Genomic DNA, 23,024 nt, shown 5'->3' with positions numbered 1-23,024 from the left:
TATAAAGAGAAATGTTTTTGCAATAAGTATCTGTCAGGAATTTCAATCAGGTTCCAAGGCCAGCGTTGCTGAGTCATGGTTCTTTTCTTCTCAGTTAATGAAGCTTTCATCGGCCCTGGCAGGGGTGAACTTTGGGGAGAAGAGCAGATCGGTTTCGGGAGCACAGAGAGGAGGGGAGAGTAGAACTGTAAACACCAGTGACTGGGTGGGAGCTTTCCGGATTTAGCTGGGAGTCTGGGAACAAGGCAGAGGTCCCTGGAACTCTCTGGGCCTTAGTCCTGGGTCTGTGAAGGGGGAAAGAAAGGTGTGAGCCATGGTGGGGCCCTGCTCTGCTCACTCTGTGTCCTCTCCAGCCTCGTCTCTTCGCTGGCCAAGCCAGATGTGAGATGTCCAGAAGGAAGGGAGCCAGAGGCCCAGGGTCGGGGCGCAGGGTGCTGCCTTGAAAGTAGACTTTCAAGACCTCTGCAAGCACTTACCAGGCCCTCTTGAAGGTACTTTATGAATCATAACCTGTGTGATCCTCACAAGGACCCAACGAGATGGGTCATCTCCACTTTTCAGACATGCAGAGGGAGGCAATGAGGGGACAAAGTGAGTTGACCAGTTTCCACAGCTGAGCCGGGGCAGAGCCAGCATTCACCCCAGCAGCCTGCTGCAGAGCTGTGCCCCGGCCCTTCACAAGATACTGCCCACCTTTGTGGGGTGAGCACCTGTCCGCTCACCTGTGCTGAGTATGTTACAGGATATTAGAAGCTGAAGATGATTAGATGTGGTTCTGGCCTCAGAGGAATTGGTGATACGGTAGGGGCAGGACATACCTGCGAGTGGCTCAAAAACAATGAAAAAGGATACCCTTAAGAGTCAAGCAAACAGACCAAAGAAAGAAACTATACATCTACTTAAGCATCACTGATCTCAGAAAGCAAAATGGCCAGCCCAGCCTTACTCTGTGAGTATAAAAAGACCCCATGGCAGGGGAAGGGGTTTGCACCGGCCTTGTGATCAGATGAGTGAGCTCATTGTCACCTCCCTCCAACGTCTCCCAGGAGCCCAGGGAAGCAGCTATAGACCAGGCCCGTGGAGGGGTGATTGCCCATGGCTGGTGGAGGCTCCAATGAAAGGTGACAAGATTGCAGAAGGAGGGGAAGGGACCCCACCTGACTGCTCATGGACTGTGCTGGGATATCAAATCGATGATGTGTTCTGACCACATAGAATAGAAGCTGAGCATTTTGATTCAGTATGAAATGTTCTATGCCTTCAAAAAGGGAGAAGGAGAAATGAATAAACTTTCCAAGAAACTAATTAACCTGCAGGCAGTTCATCCGGTCTTTCTAATCCAGATATTGGACACACACAATATTGGACACATGGTTCCCAGACAGCCCATCAGGACACAAAGTAGACCAGTTTAATCATTTTCTTCTGACAGATAATTAAGCTGTTTCATTTTATTTTGGTTTATATCATGTTGGGCTCTCCAGGCTCAGTGAGGAAAAGGTTGGCATCTTGCCAGAGAGAGAGAGACAGACAGAATAAAATAAATTATCTCTGGAAGAAAGGAGGCTTCTCCTCACCACACCTTGGTCATCATAGTATAAAAAGTCCATAGTAAAAAGTGTGTTGTAGGAGAGGGGATGGGAATGGGTTTACACAATCTTCAAAAGGCAAAGAGAACCTCAGGCTGAAGAGCAGCCCATGGCCTGGGTACCAGTCAACAAGAAAGGAGATGACTTCCTGTGTTGTTGGATCACAGCCTCACTGGGCACAGTGTCTCCTAGGTTAGCCTGAATCAATAGTCGGAGACCTTGTGGACTCTGGGAGGTTGCAGGCTCCTGCTCAGGTGGGCAGGTGGCCCTGTCTGTCCTCCAGGAGGGCCCTGAGGCCCAGAACTCGGGGCTGGCCCCACTGTTCTCTCACTCTCCTGGCCCTTGAGCTGGACCACCTCAGCATCTACTCTCTGCTTTGTCTCCTACATACCTTGCAGCCCTGCCAGGTATCCCCGGCCCTCCTGACTTGCTGTCACTTCATAGCATCTCTGCAACCCCAGAGCTTGAAGTCTCAGTTTTCTTATCCAAAAAATGGGGATAGTAAAACCTATCTTACAGGTGCCTGGGACGATCCTGTGAGATAAGGTACCCAACCTGCTTTGTAAGGAACCCACCACGAGTGCTCAGGATTGGCTGGGATTTTAAGTCATATCCAGGGTCACGCCCAGTTACATCTGCCTCCCAACTAGATCCCCTTCCTGCAAACTCCCTGATGCTAATGTCTGACTGACCTTCCCAAAGCCGTTCTTTTGTCATTTGCTCTTAAGTAGCCACAGCCCTTACTGAAAGCCTGTGGATCAAGTCCAAACTCCCCAGCTGGGCCTCCAAAGCCCCCTCCATGGTCCCCACCTTACCTTGCTAGCCTCCTCTCTGCCAACCACACAACCTGTAGCTGCTGCACTTATCAGCCTGACCTATTTACTGTTCTCCTCTCACACCAACCTGTCCTTCCAATTCAGGAGGAAAGCAATTAACACAAAGGCTCTCATTTTTTATTGAATGCATTGATAATGATAATGGAAAAAAGTAGATAACATTTGTATTTGACCTTACATTTAATAGAATATCTACATACACATGTATCTGTGGGTAGATATGTATACATATACACATATCTATATAAAATGTCACACCTCCTTGAAAGGATGGGTTCAAGTTAACATTTTCTGAACATCTACCAGGGACCGGCTACTGTGCCAGGCAGAACATGAATCTGAAATAGGAAGACATCAGGCTCCGTGGCAGGTCCAGATGTTTCGGGGTCATCACTTCCTCCTGGTACCTGACATCGTTTCCCGTACATGAAACCATCTACCGGTCCCATGGGCTTGGCCAGCCCTGCTCGCTCATGCAAAGCACAGATGCCAAGACACACACGGTTGCACATGGAGGCCCAAGTGCACGGAGTTAACGTGGCATGAATTACTCCAGCGAGGTGTGTGGGTTCCATGTGGCCTGGCCTATCTAGCTGGATTATAACTCTTTGAAGCTTTGCATCTATTACCCTTCACAGGCGGCCGGGCAGCTTGCAATGAAACACACAGTTGCTTTTTGTTTGCCCTGATTCCCTGGCCGTCATCCCCACTGTGGCCATTGGGCTGTGCTCTCAACTCAGACCTCCTCCCTTTGTCCTCCTTTTTAACCACCCCCAGGTCTCTGGCTCTTATGTCCTGGCATTGCCAACCATCAGGGTTAGAAGGGAGCTTGGCTTGGTGTTCACAGCATCTGTTTCCACCTGGCAGCACTAGTTCTGAATGGGTCGCTGTCAGGGAGTGTGAAATCTACAGCTCCAACAGTTGTGCCTGTGGTTCACTGGGAGCGCTGTGGTGGGAACACCCCCGCACAGTGTGCAGAGGGTCATGACCCCTGTGTCAGAGCAGGCTGGGGAACAGAGATGCCCGGTGTGGAGCCGGACAGACTTGAAGGTGAACTTGGACCTGTCACCTAACCTCTCTGAGCTTCTGTTGCATCATCTGTAAAGTTAAAATAATGACTTCACAAGGCTGCTGTGAGGAAATGCCTGTGAAAGAGCAGAGCTCAGCGCCAAGCATCCAGCTATTGCTCAAAAATGATTATTTGTACCTTTGGCAGTTCTTGCCCTGCCCACACCACAGGATTGCCGGGAGGATTTAAAAAGTGCTTTGTAAATTGCAAAGTGTATACCAATGGGAGATACTGCTATGTCAGAACAGGGGTCTGCAAACTTGGTCGGTGAAGAATCAGACAGTAAATATTTCAGGGCTTTGTGGGCCCAACAGTCTCTGTAGCAACAGCTCAACTCTGCCAGCGTAGCAGGAAAGCAGCCACAGACAACAGATAAATGTACCTCAAACTTTATTTACAAAACAAATAGCAAGTCTTCGTTAGCCTGTAGGCCACAGTTAACCAACTCTGTGTTAGAAGATGGGGTGGGGACCAGGGCCCTCAAGCTCTGTGACTGAGGCCCACTCTTTTATTTTTTAATTGAAGTATAGTCAGTTTGCACTGTGTTTTAATTTCTGGTGTACAGCAGAATAATCCAGTTTATATATATTTCATTTTTTTTTTTGGAAGTTCAATTGATTTACAATGTTGTGTTACTTTCTGGTGTACAGCATAGTGATTCAGTTATACATTTATATATTCTTTTTCATTATAAGTTATTATAAGATATTGAATATAGTTCCCTGTGGTATACAATAAGACCTTGTTGTTTATCTATTTTATATACAGTAGTTAGTATCTGCTAATCTCAAACTACGAATTTATCCCTCCCCTCCTTCCCCTTTAGTAACCATAAGTTTGTTTTCTATGTCTGTGAGTCTCTGTTTTGTAAGTTCATTTGTATCATTTTTTTTAGATTCCACATATAAGTGATACCATATAATACTTGTCTTTTTCTGACTTACCTCACTTAGTATGATAATCTCTAGGTCCATCCATGTTGCTGCAAATGGCATTATTTCATTCTTTTTGATGGCTGAGTAGTGTTCCATTGTATATGTATACCACATCTTTATCCAGTCATCTGGCGATGGACATTTAAGTTGCTTCCATGTCTTGGCTATTGTAAATAGTGCTACTGTGAACATTGGGGTGCATGTATCTTTTCAAATTAGACTTTCCTCCAGATATATGCCCAGGAATGGGATTGCTAGATCATATGGTAAGTCTATTTTTAGTTTTTTAAGGAATTTCCATGCTGTTTTCTATAGTGGCTGCACCAAACTGCATTCCCACCAGCAGTGTAGGAGGGTTCCCTTTTCTCCACAGCCTCTCCAGCATTTATCATTTGTGGACTTTTAAATGATGGCCATTCTGACTGGTGTGAGGTGATAACTCATTGTAGGTTTGATGTGCATTTCTCTAATAATTAACGATACTGAGCATCTTTTCATGTGCCTGTTGGCTTTCTGAGGCCTGCTCTTTACCTCTCTCTTTTGCAGGTCCATGTAGAGCATTTGATGTGGATCCAATCCCAGCAGAAAACTTGGAACTGGGAAAAGAGCACAAGAGTGACCTTCCACCCACCTCCCCTTGTCTCGTGAGTCTGCGGGAGGGACTCTTGGGTCAACTGGTCCAGTCACTTGCCCTGGCGTGAGTCCATCTGAACCAGGGGTTGCACAGTCAAATACCCACCAGCAAAAGTGGGTAATAAAAATGCGTGCGGGCTCTAGGTGCCATTCAGTCTATCTCCTACTTTACAATTTTTGGCTGAGGTGTGGGACAGCAGTGTTCCTCTGCTAGGAGAAAGCAGCAGAGCAAGCATGATGATAAATGGCCACGACACTCAAGGTCAGAGACCATAGGGAGTGGTGGAGACTGAGGTGGACTCGACAAGCAATGGCCCATGTGAAAGGCTATGGGGAGCAACTGCTCAGCTCCCAATGAGTGCTGCCTTTGAGGAACTGGGGACCAGTGTTAACGCATCTTCCAGTTTTTAGGACAAGCTATAAATACAAATTTTCTTGCAAAAGCTTCCAGTTCTGAATATTGGATGCATTTAAAACAAACAAACTAAAAGGCCAAAGAAAACAGATCTGGAACATCTAAGGAGATCATTTTGCACTTCTAAGTTTCTGGATCTGGAGAAACAAAAGGTTCAAAGCCTGCTCTGGAGATGCACGGCTGTGCAAGGAAAGGTTTCTAGGGGAGAAGCCTGGGGGTGTTCTGTACCCAGGGTTTCTTAGCCTCAGGATTATTGCTGTTTTGGGCCAGATAATTCTTTGCTGTGGGGGTCTGTCCTGTGCATTGTAGGATGTTTAGCAGCTTCCCTAGCCTCACTCCACTAATGCCCAAGTAGTAACAACCAAAAGTGTGTCCAGACTTGTCCCCTGAGAGGCAAAATCACCTGGGCTGAGAACTCCTGGGTTAACCCCTCCAGAGACCAAGAGACAGGCCTGCCAAGTGATAGTGCTTCAGCAGCGATGAGTGGGCAAATGTTTCTAAATTAGCAAATTTTAATTTAGACCTAAATCTCCATTATTGCCCAAGGCGCGAGGAAAATTGGTGACCGTTTAAAATTAATTGGAACCCGCTGTGAATCAGTGGAGGGTGAAAAGCAGAAAAAGGCTGAATAATGAACTGGACTAGAGTGAGGGGACAGAGGGGCAGGGAAGGTGGGGCAACAGCTGGTGACAGATTGACAAGGAGTCCCGGCTGGCTGGGAACAGGGTGTCCTGCCAGGGAATCCCGCCACCACGCTGTGGCAGCAGCAGCCACTGGAGCCTCAACATGGGACCCTGAAGGGAGATGTGCGTTCAAAGGCCTGGGGCCGGAGCCCAACCGAGTTCCATGGGGAGCAGGACCTGGCAGGGATGGACGCAGGTAGAACAAAGTCCTGAAAATAGGGAGGGATGGTTCCTGAGGCTGATGGGAGTTTCCTGAGACATTCAGACACCTTGGTGTTGTGTGTTACAAAAACTACTTGAGTAGGAGCATCAATTCTCCCTCCGTAGACTCAGAAAACCATTATAAATGCGGGTGATTCCTCAGACCAATGGCTAAAGGTCTAAATGTCCTCAGGGCCAAGCTCTGACTACAGGCACTGGAGGCCTGAACAATTTGAGGGAGAGATGCTCTGATGGAGGTGGGGAGGGGCTGAGGGCAGGCCTGGGGGCACAGCGGCAGGCGTGCCTGAGAAAGAGGAAGGGCCTGAGGAGGGTCCTCTGGAGGAAAAGGCAAGGGCTGAGGGATGTCTTTCATCAGAAGAGTGGGTCTGGGGGCCCTGGAGGGAGAGGCAGGGGTTGGAGGAGGGCAGTTCTACTACGATGAGCTGTTGTCTCAAGACTCCTCTAAGTTTGGATCTCAAGTGAGACCTTAGTAAACCAGAGTTTCTTTTTTTTTTTTTTTTCCTCTTTTTTAAAACAATTCTTTGTTTGTTGGGGTTTGTTTGTTTGTTTGTTTGTTTGTTTTGGTGGGGAGAGGTAATTAGATTTATTTATTTATTTGTTTTCAGTGGAGGTACTGGGAGTTGAACCCAGGACCTCGTGCATGCTAGGCACACACTCTGCCACTGGGCTATATCCTTCCCTCACCTAGGCTTTCCTTTTCTGAGTTTCTTTCATGGACACTTGAGGTCAAAAGAATACAGCTTAGTTTGCCAAGCTGGAAATGTCCCTGAGGTCCTGGCTGCTGGTCACCAAGGGCCTCCCAGGGAGAGGGGGTGGTCAGAGCTCCGGCCGTGGTTCTGGGAACTCAGCAGCCAAAGCTGCCCTCCGAAGCGGGAGATGAATGCCCACATTCCAGCCCTCTAACCAAGTAGGGCAACGAGTAGCAGTCCCATTTGATGGATTAAAAAACTGAGGTACAGAGAAGTAGTGAGTCACTCAAAGCCACCCAACCAGGAAGTTGCAGGCTGGAGAGGAGCCCAGGGGTCCTGACTCCTGCTCTAGGGTCCTTTGCACATTCCACGTTGCTTGTTCCAAGTGAATAGTGCCTGCGGATGCAGAGTTAGGTGAGGGGAGAGGAGCCGAGCTCAGGATTATCTGTGGGGAGTAGCTTGGACCTTACTGGGGTCTGTGGTCTGCCTGGGACACTTCAGCTCTCCTCTGAATCTGAAGACAAGTCCTGCACCCACTGCCCACCGCTCCAGCCTGTACCACGCGGTTGTGACCTTATTTGCCTTTGAATAGACAGGCGTGGTTTTCAAAGATGCAGGCCCCCACCTACCCCAGAAGAAGCCTGTCACCCAAAAATAATTTGAAAAGCAGACAGAGAGAAGCAGATAAACATTCAAAATCATTTATTTATAGCACAGAGCACAAAGCTGTCAAAGAGACTACAGGCAAGCGACAGCCACAGCACCCCCTGGGGGGCATTAGGGGCCTCTCCCACCCCACGGGGCTGCCTCAGAATGTGCCTCCAGATCTGGCCTAGCCTGATCTGCAGAGAAGTAGAAGACAGGGTGAGGTGCCAGGGTGAGGAGGGAAGAGGAGGAGCAAAGAGCATGACCTCAGTTGAGTGTTAGATTAGAGGGCATCAGACAGAGCTTTCTGGGAGATGCCAAGATCCTGTCACTGGAGGGGTTTATGCAGAGGCTGGGACCCCATTCTGGTTTTGCTGGTAGAATCCCTGCTTGGGGCTGGGAGGAGGAATCCCTGCTTGAGGGGGTCGGTGCTTTCTACCTCTGGCTATAGCTGAGAAAGATAAAGTTTTGCTGGCTCACATCCCAGTCTTTCTGGGGGGCTGGACACCTGTGGCTCAAGTCCTCTTTCTACCCACTTTTTAGCTGCATCCCTTGGGGTCCATGGTGTAGAAGTCAGTCTGCATCAGACGCTGTGCACTAGACGACCCCTAAGTCCCCTTCCAGCTCTGAATCTGAAATTCTGGAATGTTCCAGCCTAGCACTACAGCCTTTAGAAAAGAAACATCCAAAAATTGTGTTGCATAAACAACTATCTCAAAGGGACAAAAGGGATGAGAAGCCAGAGAATTTCAGACTTGTATAACAGACAGAATTATTTTTGAAGGAATTTCAATAAGAAAGGTGCTTTTATAGATCTCCATGTGTATTTTGTTAACTGAAAACCAAAAATAATACACTGCCTGATCAAAACTGACAACACCAAACTCAAACGCCACCGAATCGTGAACAACATATACAACCCGACCCAAATCAGCGAAATTCTATCTAGACTATCAAAGTGAACGGCAGCCTGGTTCTCAACCACAGAAGGTCAGCAAACGCTTGCAAGACCCGTGGACTGGCCGGCCTCTGAGACAGACTGGCTCTGCGATTCTGCCCTGCTCACCACCGATTCCTTTCCTCACTCAGGATGATTGCTCCCCATAGCAATCAAGGTAAAACCGATAGCAGTTTGTGAAGGCAATTACAATTCCTAATTGCTCAGTCATGTTACATCCGATTCACTCCATGAAAACTTGCAAAGTGGGGAAGCCCAAACCTTGCAAGGACTGTGCATGTAAGCCCTGGCCCGCCTGCCCGCTGATCTGTGTCACCGACGCCCCGTGTGCCTGGAGCCGTGCCAAGGGAAACAACCGCAGTGGAAGGCAGACATTTCTCAAGGAGCTGAGATTGCTTTGGGGAGAAAGGATGCTTACGTTACTCTTTTGTCCCTGCATTAAAAATGATTTGTTTTGAAATAATTGCAAACTTACTACAAAGCAGTAAGTACAGTGTAAGGAATTTCTGTGTCCTGCACCTTCACCCAGATGCCCTCATTGTTAATGTTTCACTGCATTTGTTCACCCCCACCCCGTGGTGTGTGTATGATGATTTATGTTTACCTATACCCATTATCATTAGTCTTTTCCTAAACCACTTGAAACTGAGTTGCCGATATGATGCCCTATCGCTCCTAAATACTCCAGTGTTTATTTCTCAAAACCCAGGTTGTTCTCCACATAACTACTGTACAACCCTGCAAATCAGAAAATCGACACTGATACAACATCATCATCCAATTCCCAAAATGTGTCCAGATTTCACCGATAGTCCCAACAATGACCCTTTCCTTCCAGGTCCAGGTCGCCAGCAAGGAGCGTGTGCTGCGTTCGTTTGTCTTATCTCTCTAGTCTCCTCTGTCTGGAACAATTCCTCAGTCTTCCTGACTTTCATGTCCTCGATGATTTTAAAGTACCGGCTTTACATTCTCCAGGATGTCCCTCAACCTAAGTCATCTGAAGCTTCTTCCTGGCAGAGTCAGGTCAGGATTTCCTGGCAGGAATACTGCAGAAATGGCACCATGCTCTTCTCAGTGCCTCACGTTGGGAGGGCACACGATGTCCATCTGTCTCCACACACTGGTTGACTCCTTGGTCATGTTGCCAAATTCTCCACCTTAAAGTCACCATTATTACCTTTGCAATTTAGTAGTATTATGTATGATGCCAATATCCTATTTCTCATTTAACTTCTACCTCCCAGCGTCCATCAATGACTTCCGTCTGAATCAGATAACACTATGGTTGTTGCCAAATGGTGATTTTCTGTTTCCATGATCCCATTTTCACTTATTTGGCTTATACGTCAAAGAAGAACTTTTCCTTCTGTCTTATTTTTTGTTTGTTTGTTTATATCGGTGTGGACTTACAGACCCCTGTTTTCTTCAATGGCTTGTATCTCTTACAATTATTAATTGTCTTGAAGCTGAAATTGTCCCAGATTTAGCCAGTGAGGTGATTCTTGGGTCCTTTTTATGTGTCCCAGTCACTCTTTGAGCATCTCGTCTAGGTTTATATCAAAAGCATAGGCAACAAAAGAAAAAACAGACAAATAGGATGACATCAAACTGAAAAGCCTCTGTTCAGCAAAGGGAACAATAAAATGAAAAAGCAACCTACAGAATAGGAGAAAATATTTGCAAACCATATATCTGATAAGGGGTTAACCTCCAAAATATACAAGGAACTCCTACAACTCAACAACAAAACAGAAATAACTGATTAGAAAGTGAGCAAAGAACTTGAACAGACATTTCTCCAAAGAAGACATACAAATGCCAGCAAGTATGTGAAAAGATACTCAACGCCATGAATTATCAAGGAAATGCAAATCAAAGCTACAATGTAATATCATCGCACACCTGTTAGGATGTCTGTTACTTAAAAGACAGAAGGCAACAAGTGTTGGTGAGGTTGTAGGGAAATCGGAACCCTCGTATACCATTGATGGCAGTCTAAACTGATGGAGCAGCTATGGAAGACAGTATGGAGATGCCTCAAAAAGTTAAAAATAGAACTATCATAAAGTCCAGCATTCCCATGTCAGGATATAGCCAAAAGAACTGAAATCGGGATCTTGAAGAAATAGCTGCACTCCCACGTTCACTGCAGCACTATTCACTACAGCCAAGATAAGGAAACAACCCAAGTAGCCGCTGATGGATGGATTGACAAAAAATGTGGTGTATACATATGATGAAGCATCATTTAACCTTTAAAAAAAGAAGGAGATCCTGCCTTTTGTAACAACATGGATGAACCTGGAGGGCATTATGCTAAGTGAATAAGCTGGTCACAGAGGAACAAATACTGCATAATTTCATTTATATAGAAGTATCTATAATAGTCAAACTCACAGAGGAAGAGAATATGACAGTGGTTGCCAGGGCTGGCGGTGGGGATGGAAATGGAGAGTTGTTCAATGAGTGTGAAGTTCCAGTTCTGCTAGAGGAGCAAGTTATGGAGACCTGCTGTGCCACGTCCTAGAGTTAACAGCGTGGTAATGTGCACCTCAGAGTTCATTAAGAGGGTAGATCTCATGCTAAGTGTTCTTTCCACAAACAAACAAAGGAGCACAGGGGAACTTTGGGGAGGTGCTGGATATGTCTGTTACCTTAATTGTGGTGATGGTGTTTGCATACGTCCAGGTTCATAAAACTGTACACATTAAATATGTGCAGTTCTTTGCAAGTCAATTGTATCTCAACAAAGCTGTTTAAAAAATAGATTTAAGTAAATGTTTAAAAAATAGATTTAAGTAACTGTTACTCCCCAATACATCTTTATCCTTCACAGCCTTTGCTTGGCAGGGCACTTTGGATATGTCAGCTTGAACTATATGAAATTGGCTGATACTCGATCATTTTGAAATGTAAAGATGGTGTTTTATATGGATCATCCTAATGGCTCAATAAATGAATGATAAAGGGTATTTATTTAAAATTTTTACTTAATCAGTTGAATCAACCAATTCCAGCCTAGATCTCTTTTTGAAAGCCAGACTGATATATCCAATTCCCTTTGCGACATTTCCTCTTGGGTGTCTAATAGACATCTCAGAGTTGATGGGCCCGCAATGAAATTCTTACCCTAGTGCCCATCCTGCGCTCCTTGCTACTCTGCCTTTATCTCAGTAAATGACAACACTATTCTTCTTTCAAAGGAGTCCTCACATCCACCATTGCCAGTTCCACCCTGGTGTAAGGCTCCATCATTTCTTACCTCGTCTCCCTGTTGATTCCTCTGATTTCGTTCTTGGTCCTCCACTTCTTGTCATCTCTTCTACACTCAGAAGCTCAGGTGATTTTAAAAATGAAAACCAGGCCATGACACTCCTCTCCCATGACCTGGTCTTGACCATGTCCCCAGCTCCCTCTTCTCCGGGCTCCCTCTCATCCACCTGCATCTTGTCACACTGACTTCTTGACCTTTTTTAACATGCCAGCTCCTTCCTTCCACAGGGCTCTCCTGACACTGCTAACCACTCACTTCATTCATGACTCTGCTCACTTCTCAGCTCAAGAGACCCTCCCACCTCAATAGCCTCCCCGACTACAGTGGGAAGAGATTTGCCTCTAACTTGCTGAGCAACATCACTCCCCCGCTGGTGTCCAGTACAGTCCCTGGCACATGGTAGACCCTCAATAAATAATTAATGAATTAATTCATTGCAACTGGGCCAGAGACAAGGGAAGCTGGAGGTGGAGGAAGCATTTCAAAAGGCGTTAATACATGATTTCCAAAAGTGATACATATTTAACAAGGAAAAGATAGAACCAGTAAGTCCTGTGGTGGTACAGAAAAGGGTGCTTTTGGAAAACTTCCTGGCAAAGATGGCATTTGAGACGGTCCCTAGAGGGCCAGGATTTTGACAAGCCAGGAAAGTACAGGAAAGAAATTGGCAGGTGTGGGGGAAATCCCAGAGCTTTTCTGTATGGCCTGAATGCAGTGTGCACTGTGGAAACCAGGCCAGCAAGATGTCCTGGGGCACCAGCTAAGAAGTGGGGTGCTTTGTTCTTTGATCAGTGGAGACCCTCTGAAGAACTATAAATAAAAAAAAGGAAACCAGCATTCATTGTGTGCTTCCTAAGCAGCGGGCACCAAGCTAGGCAATTTCACATTTGATAGTCATGACCTTGTATTATATTGAGGAAGAAAATGACCCAGAATCACTTCAGATAGTGTCTGAGAGTGGTAACTCTAGCGTCAGTGTGCAGGATTGATTTGTCAGGAGGGGCTTGTAGAAAGGAGACCAGTCAGAAGGCAGGAAGTGATGCTGGCCCTACCAGGGACATGGCCATGGAGGTAGTTAACATACGCAGCTGATTATATAAACACATTATATGTGTGTGTGTGCGTATTTATTCAGATTATCTATTTGATGTCTGTTGACAGCCAAGATGAGCAATTTAGCAACAGTGTAGAAAATGCAGACAGTATAGAAACTTCTAAAATAAAAGTATTTTCCTCTCTTGCCCATCCTTCCAGTCCCTCTCCCCAAGCTAACCACGGTTCACACTGTCTCATGACTCTGGAGTGAGAAGGAAGTGATGATGTCACTCAGACGTGGTGACGGTGAAAGGGGGGCCCAGAGTGAAGGGGGGTGAAAGATGTCTCTGAGGTTTCCATCTTGAGTGACTTGGGGATGGCAGTGCCATTATCTGACCTAGAGAATCAAGGGGCAGAGCTGCTCCCCGAATGTGGGAGTCTGTGAAGGAATGCATTCTGAGTTGTTCATTCTTCTCTCCCTCCTCCTGTGGCCTCTCACCTGTAAAACTGTCGTGATCAGAAAAGGGGCCATTATTCAATATCTTGTAGTAACTTACGGTGAAAAAGAATATGAAAACGAATATATGTATGTTCCTATATGACTGAAGTACTGTGCTGTACACCAGAAATTTATGCAACATTGTAAACTGACTATACTTCAATAAAAATATTTTTACAAAGGGGAGGTCATTCCACTTGCCTCACCATGCCCCACCCCTACACTCTGTGTCTCTTGACTCAAGATGGCTTTGAATCTAGAGAAAAAGACCTCCCAGGAGCCCAGGCTGCCCTGGAGGCCACGCCCAATTCTCCTGCTGCCTGCATTTCTGTCCTATGGCAGCAGGAAAGCTGCTGGTGGCCAGGAGGACACCAAGTAAGTGAGTAACTCTCTTCTTTTACTTCTATGTAAAGAAGGCCTCTTACATTAAGAGAGTCATAACCTCTGCCTACCCACAAACATCGCCCGGGCTACTGGCCATTGCCCCACAAGTATGCACAGTCGATCCTTGAACAACACGGGTTTGAACTGGGTGGGTCCACTTACACGCTAATTTTTTTCCAACAAATATAGGATCTATACTTGTAGAACATCACGTGCCGGAATTGTATTGAAGTGGACAGCCGATGCTGACATAGACATGAGGTGAGTGATGTTTAATATAAGTATTAATGTGTTAGTTTTTTCACTGTTTTATAGCTTTGCTTTCAAAAAATTATATTAACATGCAGTATGCTTCTCTCCCTCATAATTGGAGACTGTGTATCAGCCTATCATCACAAGTAAGTAGTTTTTTTTTAAGTAACAATGATTCTAATACTGTATTATGAATATGACTGTAACACTGTATTCCATATAAATTTTTATAATGATTGATTCATTTAGCATATAGGCTAGTCTACCATGAAGCAACCTTATTGATTACACTAAGGCAATTATAGTGCAGCTTCTTTGTTATCAGTGCATGAATCATCATACTTGTAAATAAATACCAGTTTCTTTTTGACACTCTTTTCATTCTTGATATCCAGTGTTAGTAATTTGAATAACATCTACAGCATCTTGTACCATATGAGACAATATTGATGTAAGGACAGACAATTCATCTCTTAAACAGATGACATAAACTTACTGTATTGATAAATACAGTACAATACTATAAATGTATTTTACTTTCTTAACATTTTCTTTCTACTAGATTATTTTTATTGTAAGAATACAGTCATAATACATAAAATATGTGTTAATCAACTGGTTATGTTGTCGGTAAGGCTTCCAGTCAACAGCAGGTATGAGTAAAGGTTTTGGAGAGTCAAAAGTTACATGTGGATTTTTGACTGCACGTTGTTCAAGGGTCAGTGTGGTATTTATAAAGTCCACACACACACATTATATTAGTCAGAGAAATAGAACACATAGGATGTGTGTGTATTATTTATTTATTTAATATGAGGAATTGGCTCACTCAGGGATGGAGGCTGAGAAGTTCCAAAATGTGCAGTCAGCAAGCTGGAGACCCAGGACAGCCAATGGTGTAGCTCCAGTTTGAAGGCTGGCCAACTCAAGACCCAAGGAGAGCCGATGTTTCAGTTTGAGTCTGAAGGCAGGAAGAGGCTGATGTCCCAGCTTAAACATTCAGGCAAGAAGTTTCCTCTTACTTGAGGGAGGGTCAGGCTTTCTGTTCCATCCAGGCCTTCAACTCAATGGACGAACCCCGCCCACATTAGGAGGGCACTTTGCTTTATCTTGTCTACCAGTTCAAATGTAAATCTCATCCAAAAATACCCTCACCACTGACACACCCCGAATAATGTTTAACTAAATATCTTGGCACCCCATGGCCCAATCAAGTTGATGCATAAAATGAACCAGCACACCTATATATATATATACACACACACACACACAGGCCAATATACATGTGTACGTATGTATATATATATTCATATTTATACTTTCTTTGGCCCATAGCAAATGAAGATACAAACATTTGGTTTTTTAAATCAATTCAGCCTGAAATTCAAGTTTGCCTTATGAAAACACTCTTATAAACACTGGTAGACTAGCTTGTGTTCAGCTTCGCTTCAGACTTACACCTTAAAGTTTTCTTGTATCAAGGGATTCATTCTCATGGGGGCCCTTAGCACTTTGATTGCTATCTGCTCAATTAAGTGTTCTTTTTAAATTCCTGGTAGCAGTGAGATGCTCCAGGAAACTGGAGCAGTGAGGAGGCCCAAGGGGGACCGTCTCTGTCCAGCGGTGGAGGCTGCTCCACCTTGCTGCTGTGATCCCCCTGCCCAGGGATTGGGGATATAAGCAGCATCACTCACTCAGTGTGTATTTATTGAGCACCTACTATGTACCCGACATATTCAAGGCACTAAGGGTGCATAGGGAACAAAACAACGTCTCAGCCCTGGTGAAGCTTGCATTCTAGTTGGGGGGGTGGTGGGGAGGTAAACAATAGCCACAGAGAGAAATAAATATGAAATGTTTCTGGTGGTGATAGACATAGAAAAAAATGGAGTATAAGGGAGATAGAGAGTAATGGCAGAGTGAGAGAAAGCTGATGTTCACAGGGTAATCATGCTGATCTTTCTCTCATAAAGAGAGAACTGAAGGAAATGAGCAAGAAAGCCATGAGCTCATGGAGGGTAAGAGCTTATTAGGCAGCAGGAACAGCAAGTGCAAAGGCCCTGAGGCAGAGGAATGCTGGGCATGTTTAAGGAGCATCAGGGAGGTCTCTGTGGCTGGAATGAAGTGAGAGAGAGTGGTAGAAGTGAGGTCAGAGAGGTGGTGGAGGATCAGATCCATAGAGCCTTGTGAGTCTTGGTTAGAACTTAGGCTTCTACGTTGAGTGAGATGGGGAGCCACTGGAGTTTCCAGCATAGCCTGGACATGACACAACCTGTGTTTTTAAAGGGTTACTATTTGAGGGTACACTAAAGGGTGGCAAGAGTAAAAGCAGGAAGACCAGAGAGGAGGCTGTTGCAATGATCCAGATGAGAGATGATGGAGGCTGGGGACATGGGGTTGTAGTGAAGGGGATGAGAAGTCAGTGAAGTTTTGGGAACCAGCTTGCTGGAAAAAATAAAAATAAAAACTCTGATTTTTAACATTTGCCCATTTCTATGGTGTAAATATTCCCACCATGGCTGACTTCACCTTACTTATGACTTAACAACCAGCTCAAAAATTTCATGAATATTTAGCAATCAGTTCCCAACCCACCCCTGTAGGAAGTGTTTGGGTATTTTGAGGATAGACATAACAGGATGGCTGATGGATTCATTGAGGGTTGTGAAAAAGAAGGGAGGCACCCAGAATGGCTCCAGGATTTTTGACCTGAACAACCAGAAGGGTAGAGTTGTTCTTTATTGAGATGGAGAGGAATATAGGATGATCCGGTTAAAGTAGGAGTATCAGGAGCTCTGTCCTGGTTATGGTGTGGTTATCTGCCATTTGGCTTCCGAATAGAGATGTGTAGCAGGCAGAGATTAGAGGAGAAGTCTGGGCGGCGTGTGAAGGGAAATATACTCTCTTTTTTTGAAAGGGCTCCCCGTGCCTCGTTTCTGCACAGTGGATTCCTGTCCACAGCCTATGCCTGCACCAGGGAACCATTGGGAGCTTCAGCTTAGAGCTTCCAGCTGTGGCTGGGGGTTCTGTCAGTGGACCACCTGGGAGAAGACAGCAAAAGCAGCAGATGCCTTGGTTCAGGGAGTGCCCAGCACGGGGCGAGATACTATGTAAATGAGACCCAGGCCCTGCCCTCAAGAAGCGTAGTGTATATTCGGGGGAGATAAATAAGTGTGGGATACAAGACATTGTAGAAAAGGTATAGGTTTGCTGAACCAACTCAATTTTTCACTCTATTTGAGGGTGAGGAGAGAAGGAGACTATGTAGTCGTCACCTGGACTCAAACTGAGTCCCCAGCCCGGGAAGCATCTTCCTGGGGAGGTGAGGAAAGATACCCGAGGCTGTGGGTCTATAGGAGCAAACAATATGCGTGCTCAGGGATAATGGTCATAATCATAACAACAACATTTACTGAGCATTAAAAATGTCCCAGGCATGGGTATGTCTAAGTATGTTACATGTATTAAACCATTTAATCCTCAGAATCACTTTAAGAGGTAGATACCATTATCATCCCATTTTACAGACGAGAAAATCAAAGTATATGGTTCGACAGCAAGTAAGTAAAAGAGAGAGAACTCTAATCCAGGTAGGCTGACCCCCCAGCCCTCGCTCTTGGCAAGTAGGTAAAACAGAAAATGGAGGTGTCCTGGATGGAGCACCAAGTTTGGCTGTGCTCAGGCAGGTGGGGCTGGGGAGCAGAGGATGCTGCCAACCCCCCTCCCCAGGGATTCCCCTCAAGGAGTTTCATCTTCTTAGATCCATTCTGTGACTTTGAGCTCTGAATCATCATTTTTTAAAGACCGCCCATTTTTTAAAAGAAGGCATGAATTTGTTCAGTTTTACTCTTCGTTTTTGGATAACATACAGAAGCCACTTAGAACTTAATATTAACAGTGTACATCGATGTTGGCCCTGCTCTAAGTGGCACACGTCACAGCTCAGCTGTCTGCAAACTCTAAATGTTAGATGAGCTTGATTCTTCCCAGCAGTGGAAGCCGGACAAATCAATGAGAAGCCCTTCCTTCTTCAGCTTAGAGGGTGAGTCTCAGGATCATCTAGTGGTAAGTATATCAGAGAACTTCTCCCCACTCCTGTCCCCCTGCGTAGCCACAAACATTAGCCCTGAAGCCTGGCAAAACCTGCCACGTGTCTCAGCTTATCCACCTCCCAAGGCACCGACGCTCCCTAGAACTGTCCATCCTTAAAAGGATGTAGGGATGGTTTTGAGGACCTTACGGTCACCTGACGTCTCTGGCCAAGTTGCCGCTTCCTCCCGGCCACGCCACCAATGCTGGTGGTTGTACTCCTCTTCTGTGTCGCCCTCCTTTCCTGCTCTTTCTCCGTCGCTCTTTCTCTCTCATTTTCCAGTGCCTGCTGCCTCTGGTCCACCCCCCTTATCTTTTCAGCTCTTCCTCATGGTTACACACGTCCCACTCTGGTCCCACTTTGCTCTGTTTCCGGCTCTGCTCTCCCTGGCCTGGAACCATTTCTGATCTCTTCTGCTACTGATCTTTTTCTTTTTTTAATTGAGGTATAATTTACATACGGTAAAGCACACACATGTTCAAGGACAGCTCGGTGCATTATGGTATATGTATACACCTCTATCACCACCACCAGATCAAGATGCAGAGTATCTCCAACACCACAGTGGACTCCCCAGGGTCTCTTCCCTCACTGAATGGGTGACCACTGTTAAGATTTCTATGACCTTTCTTGAATTTCCTCTAAATGGAATCAGACAGGATGTCATTTCTAGCTCCTTAGCCGTGGCGCTGCTGAAAGGAGGAATTGGATAGGAGGGAGGCCTGGTGGGGATCTGACTCTTCTTGGAGGCCTTCAAGAAGGACTTGTGTCTAGAATTGCCCTGGCCCCCTGTGGCCTGGCTCATGGGGAGCCAGTAAGAGTGAGCTGGGTTCCTGAGCCTCTAGACGCCCATCCCTGGTCCTCTGTGGGCTGAGTCAGCTCTAGGGGAGGTTCTGTTACATCCTTGACAAAGCTGCAGAGATCCCTGCCCATCCCAGATAGCCTCAGCTTCCCCTCTGCACCTCCATAGAATGTTAGGTAGGTAAAAGATCTCCCTGTCTAATTTTTAAAATGAGAAATTCAGACCCACAGAGGGGCTCAGCTGGGACCAGAACTCAAGTCTGCTGAGCCCATCCTGTGCTCCTTCCATTGCCTTTAATCTCCATGGCTTCATCACCTAGATTTTAAGGCAGCTCTGCCTAAGCCCTTCCTCCCCTGGCACTTTCTGCTGATCTCAGAGTGTATTTCCCACTATGGCCAGCTTCGCTGCTATAGGTATTTAGGTACGTAGCTCGACCTGTTCTGAGGTAGGGCACAGGAATGATAGACACCCCTAACCAAAATTTTACTTTGCCTTTGTAGGAGGGCAAAATTTACCATCCTCAAATGTGTCTCTTGGGCACGCAAATTATTTTGAGCTGAGGACAAACAAGGAAGAACCTTTGATCTTCTCCCTAACTGCCTCAAAGTATTTAGAGGACCATTCCAGGAAGGGAGCTAACACCGTAGATAACTACACAGTTGACCCTTGAATAACAAAGGATTGAACTGTGTGGGCTCATTTACATGCAGAATTTTTTCAGTAGTAAATACTACAGTATAGCATCACCCGCAGCTGATTGAATTTGAGGATGCAGAACGGTGGACACGGAGGAGACACAGAAAGGGAGGGCCGACTGTAAGCCATATAAGGACTCTGCACTGTGCAGAGCATCGGCACCCCGACCCCCTGCATTGTTCAAGGGTCTGCAGTAGTACAAACTAAGTGTGTGGACTGGGAGGAGCCCAGCAATGTCTGTTAGAATTCCTCTCTGGGTCCCATTGTCTCTGCAGGGCCCCAGCACACATTTATTTACCAGACATCTACTTTTCCATCTCCATGTGAATTGCCTCCCCCTTTGAGGTCCCAAGCCCCTATCCCCCACCTCCCCTTTTGGCTTTAGCTGAAGATGGTATTTAAGGTGCTGATATCTGCAATTTGGGGTGTTCCTCAGTTTTCCTGGGTCTCTCTCATGTATACGTGTTACTAAACTTTAGTTTGGTTTTCGCCTGTTAATCTGTCTCATGTCAACTTAATTCTTAAACCAGCCAGAAGAACCTATAAGGGTAGAGAAAAATTTCTTCCTCCCAACACCATCCGATCACTGAAACCTGAAATTCTTTTCATGAGCACCATGCCCTTCGTCCCACCCGGAGAGAGCAGGCTCAGATGCAAACATCCTTGGCAGGGGAAACACCTTCACGTCACATCATTTGTTAATGATGGCCTTTCATTCATTTCTTTCCCCAACAGAAACCTGTAAGACTTACCAGTCATTGACACCAGATCTTGGAGTGAGTTGAAGACCACGGGAGGGACAAGCCAGATGGCCCTGGGAACTGAGGAAGGAGAGGTAAGATCACGAGAGGGGAGAGGAAGAGGGCACAGCGAGCATCCATGGAGAGCTCCTCCCAGCTCCCAGAGTGGGCCCTTTCCCGCAGCCTCCCTCAGACCCAGGTGGGCAGTGTTACTGACCTAGAGACCTGTAGACCCGCGATGCACGACGAGGGCTGGGGTCAGGGTCTGGGTCTGGGAACAGGCACCCAGCCCAGAGCTGCCCTCCACTCAGTACTCCCTCCTCCCCTCTGTTGTCTGAGATCCTCTGGTCTGATGGGGAAGATGGTCTCACCACCAAGGAGGATCCATCTGGCAGTGAGAACTCACACCCAAGAGTGAGCAGCCCTGGGCTGCTTAGAAATTAGGTGCGTTACGTATGCGCAGGCGCACGTGGCAGGAACCAGCAGAGCCCCCAAGTGCTGAGGCTAATTAGCTCACATGTGCCCAGGCGTGTGCTGGCGCCACGGGGCAGGAAAGCCTGAAAGAGAGGTTTTATGCTGCCCTCCTTGGTATTTGAGTGAGGGGCTGGGCTGACAAGCCCGAGGCTAATCAGCTATCTGCCCCCGGCAAACAGAGCCGCCCAGGAAAAGCCCCGTCGTGGTCCCTGCACGGCGGCTGAGATGAGATCAGGTGTGGCTCACTCCCCCATCTCCCCAGTGGCCTCCCTGTGCCTGTCCCACTCTACTTTCACCATCTGGCCCTTCCTGCTCAGCAGAATCATTGGCAGAAGCGTGTCTCTCTGTCACGCCCACTCTGGCAGCCCCTGACTCATGCAGGCCCCTGCTGGGTCACTGCTTGGCCCTCGCTGGCTCCTGGGACATACTCAGTGGGCCTAGAAGGTGAAACAGCCCCCAGTACGTTTCATTACCCCAGATCCCATGGTGGAGAAGTGGTGGGTCTGGGACTCAAATCTCCATTTCTGATTCTAAGTCCCGGGATATTTCCGGGGATAAAGAAACTGGGCCCTGGTGGGCAGTCAGGAGTGGGGGAGGCACTCTAATCTAGGGCTTAGGGGGCCCCGCGAACACCAGGACCTGTCTCCTGCGAGCCTCGAGATCACATACAAGGTTCTGGGTACTGTTTTATCTTTGGCTCCTTTTGGCCTCGCTGCATGGGGCATCCGAGCTGATTTTGAGAGGCTTGTGTGGGAAGGGGGCTGGGGGTCTGGGTGGCTGAAGGGAGCTGTGAGAGAGGGGTATGAAGATGGATGAACGTGAGCAAGCGAGTGATGAGGTAGCTGCTGGAGGGAGAGGAAATCTGGGGAGCAAGCAGAGGGGTGGTAAAAGGGGATGTTTGGGAAGTTTTTGCCTATGATGTGCAATGTAATCCCCTCTGTCCACAGAGGAGCAGGGTGGCCAGAGGAGGTCGGTCCAGGGCCATAGAAGTTTCTCATGTGAGGCTGGTAGCCTAGCTTGTCCCCTGTCATTGCCCTGCCCCGTGCTCAGCCTCTCCTCTTCTCTTTTCCAGGACTCAAGAAATCACCTGCCTGTGATCTCTCCCCTTGGGACAGCATCTGACACATTCCTCTGGTGGTTTCAAGGTGAGATGAGGCCTGGGAAGAAACCAGAAAGATGTTCCAATGCCCTTACAAGTACAGATTTAAAAGGAGAGGCAGGGCATGCCACAGATATGAGAAGGAAGGAAGATGGCTGAGTGCTCCTGGACTTGGCTTTGCTGATTTCTCATCAGCTTTGGAGATGGGGAGGAAGAAAAGAGGATTTTCTCCATCCTCCTTTTTCCAATAAGCCCTGGAACCACTCAGAGTTTGAGTATAATCCTTATTGACTCCATCAGCCAGCAGTGGGGGGAGAGAGAAGTCCGTGGAGCCAGGACCTTGGCTCTCCATCCTCTCAGAGCCCCTGGCCTGCATCCCCTCTCCCTGCTGCTCTCCTCCGAAACCATGGACTCCAACTGCCTGAGTTAGAGAAAGGAGTGGGACTCAGGCTCCGGGGCCAGGCAGTGGGTTGGAGGGACGCCCAGGTCCTGTTTGTCTTTTCTCCACCTTGGCCGGAAGCCAGAGAGGAGGCTGGTGGGGATGCGGGCACTTGAAAGAAGGCCCTGGAGCCAAGAGCGTCAAACAATTGCTGAAAAAGGAAACCACAGTTTTATTTATCCCTCAAATTAGGGGGTTTCTTTGTACATTTACATCTATTCTTGGCTCCAGAAAAATTTTAAAAAGTATTAGACGAAATGCAGAAGTGAGTTAAGGCTCGGTAGAAACCGAGGGGACCTCTAACAGTGCATGCAGAGAGCTGCCTTGCCTGGGGTCGTGCTCTTCTGAGAGTGGTCCCAGCCAAGGGCTGATGGAGTTGGGGCAGAAGAGCCCCGCCTTTCCAGCCCAGCTGCAGGAAGTCTTACCTCTACCGCTGCCTGTGGGGTCAGCCGAGGCCATCATCCGTGTGGAGGGAGGGTCGACTGCTCCCTCTGCCTCCTCCTTTTTGCTGCCCCTCCCTTCCACTGCTGTTGATACCAAGGGCCCTCTTCTTGACACATCCTATA

General features: G+C 46.9%; 1 protein-coding gene across 5 annotated transcripts in view; it reads left to right on the top strand.

The window, feature by feature from the left end:
* KCND3 (potassium voltage-gated channel subfamily D member 3) overlaps positions 1-23,024 on the top strand; it is a 526,784-nt gene that overhangs the window by 255,041 nt on the left and 248,719 nt on the right. For 4 of the 5 annotated variants that reach the window (XM_074370165.1, XM_074370163.1, XM_074370167.1 and 1 more), the window contains 3 exons: positions 4,976-5,073; positions 14,056-20,541; positions 21,993-22,065. In XM_074370165.1, the coding sequence (XP_074226266.1) occupies positions 20,515-20,541; positions 21,993-22,065 (100 nt within the window). In that variant the 5' untranslated portion in view covers positions 4,976-5,073; positions 14,056-20,514. The remainder of the gene's footprint in view (positions 1-4,975; positions 5,074-14,055; positions 20,542-21,992; positions 22,066-23,024) is intronic. The other variant, XM_074370164.1, reaches the window with a different exon arrangement.

This window comes from Camelus bactrianus, chromosome 9, assembly GCF_048773025.1.
Source record: "Camelus bactrianus isolate YW-2024 breed Bactrian camel chromosome 9, ASM4877302v1, whole genome shotgun sequence".
Lineage (NCBI taxonomy): Eukaryota > Metazoa > Chordata > Mammalia > Artiodactyla > Camelidae > Camelus > Camelus bactrianus.
Note: the sequence above shows the minus strand (reverse complement) of the source record. Positions and strands in the feature narration are given on the sequence as shown.